At 51.4% G+C, this 924-nt stretch overlaps 1 protein-coding gene across 1 annotated transcript in view; it reads left to right on the forward strand.

Moving 5' to 3' along the window:
* Positions 1 to 465, forward strand: part of VOLCADRAFT_92762 (uncharacterized protein) — a gene marked incomplete at both ends in the record, with an annotated part of 1,294 nt that extends 829 nt beyond the window's left edge. The window contains one exon of the mRNA XM_002952104.1: positions 128 to 465. Coding sequence (XP_002952150.1) covers positions 128 to 465 — 338 coding nt within the window. The remainder of the gene's footprint in view (positions 1 to 127) is intronic.
* Between the last annotated feature and the right edge of the window lie 459 nt (positions 466 to 924).

The raw sequence follows: 924 nt of genomic DNA on the forward strand, positions 1-924 counted from the left end.
GCCGCTTATTGCAGTAAGGGGGGTGCGGATCTTGATGTGTACACAAGCTCCACAAACGCATGCCGGCTCATTTTGTGGGCCTTCCGTGGACCTCCTCCATCCCTCCTGTTGCCCAACCATCATCCAGTGTCTGCTGTCCCGTCTATGCAGCAGCAACAACCCCAGCAGCAACCTCAACAACAACATGTGCTGCCGCACACACAGTATGATGCGATGCACATCTGTGACGAGCGTGCATGCATCAACCCGTTTCATCTTGTGTGGGGAACATGTGCTGAGAACCGGCGTGGTCATCAAGGACGGGATGGTAGCATGGGCTATAGCCGCCTGCCTCCGGTGCAGCAGGGCAGCATCCTCCGTTTCGGAAGCAGCAGCAACATTTCAGCGGCAGCAGAGCAGGAAGTAGGAGATGCTGCTCGGATGTTGCTCTATCTGTTTGATGGGCACCCACCAATTCGGAAATGAGTTGTTTGGCTGGCTGACAGGATATGATGTAGAAGAATAATGCATGACAGGCAGGTTTATGTGTGTGAGTATGTCTGTGTGTATGTGTGTATGTGTGTGTGTGTGTGTGTCTCTGTCTTTGTGTGTATGTGTGTGTGTCTCTTTACTAGTGTGTGTTTGACTGTGTGTGTCTGTCTTTGTGTGCGTTTGACTGTGTGTGTCTCTGTTTATGTATGTGTGTCTCTGTGCCTCTGTGTGTGACTGTGTGTGACTGTGTGTGACTCTGTGTGACTCTGTGTGACTCTGTGTGTGTGAGTGTGTGTCTCTCTGTCTCTGTCTGTCTGTGTGTCTCTGTGTCTTATGTTACCCCAACACCAACATGTGCCCCATCAGGACTGTGATTGCGTGTGTTTCATGTACCCCAACACTACCATGTGCCCCAACAGTCCTGTGTGTGTGAGCGTGTGAGGTTGTGTGTGG

The sequence above is a fragment of the Volvox carteri genome (assembly GCF_000143455.1).
Source record: "Volvox carteri f. nagariensis unplaced genomic scaffold VOLCAscaffold_28, whole genome shotgun sequence".
Taxonomy (NCBI): Eukaryota; Viridiplantae; Chlorophyta; class Chlorophyceae; order Chlamydomonadales; family Volvocaceae; genus Volvox; species Volvox carteri.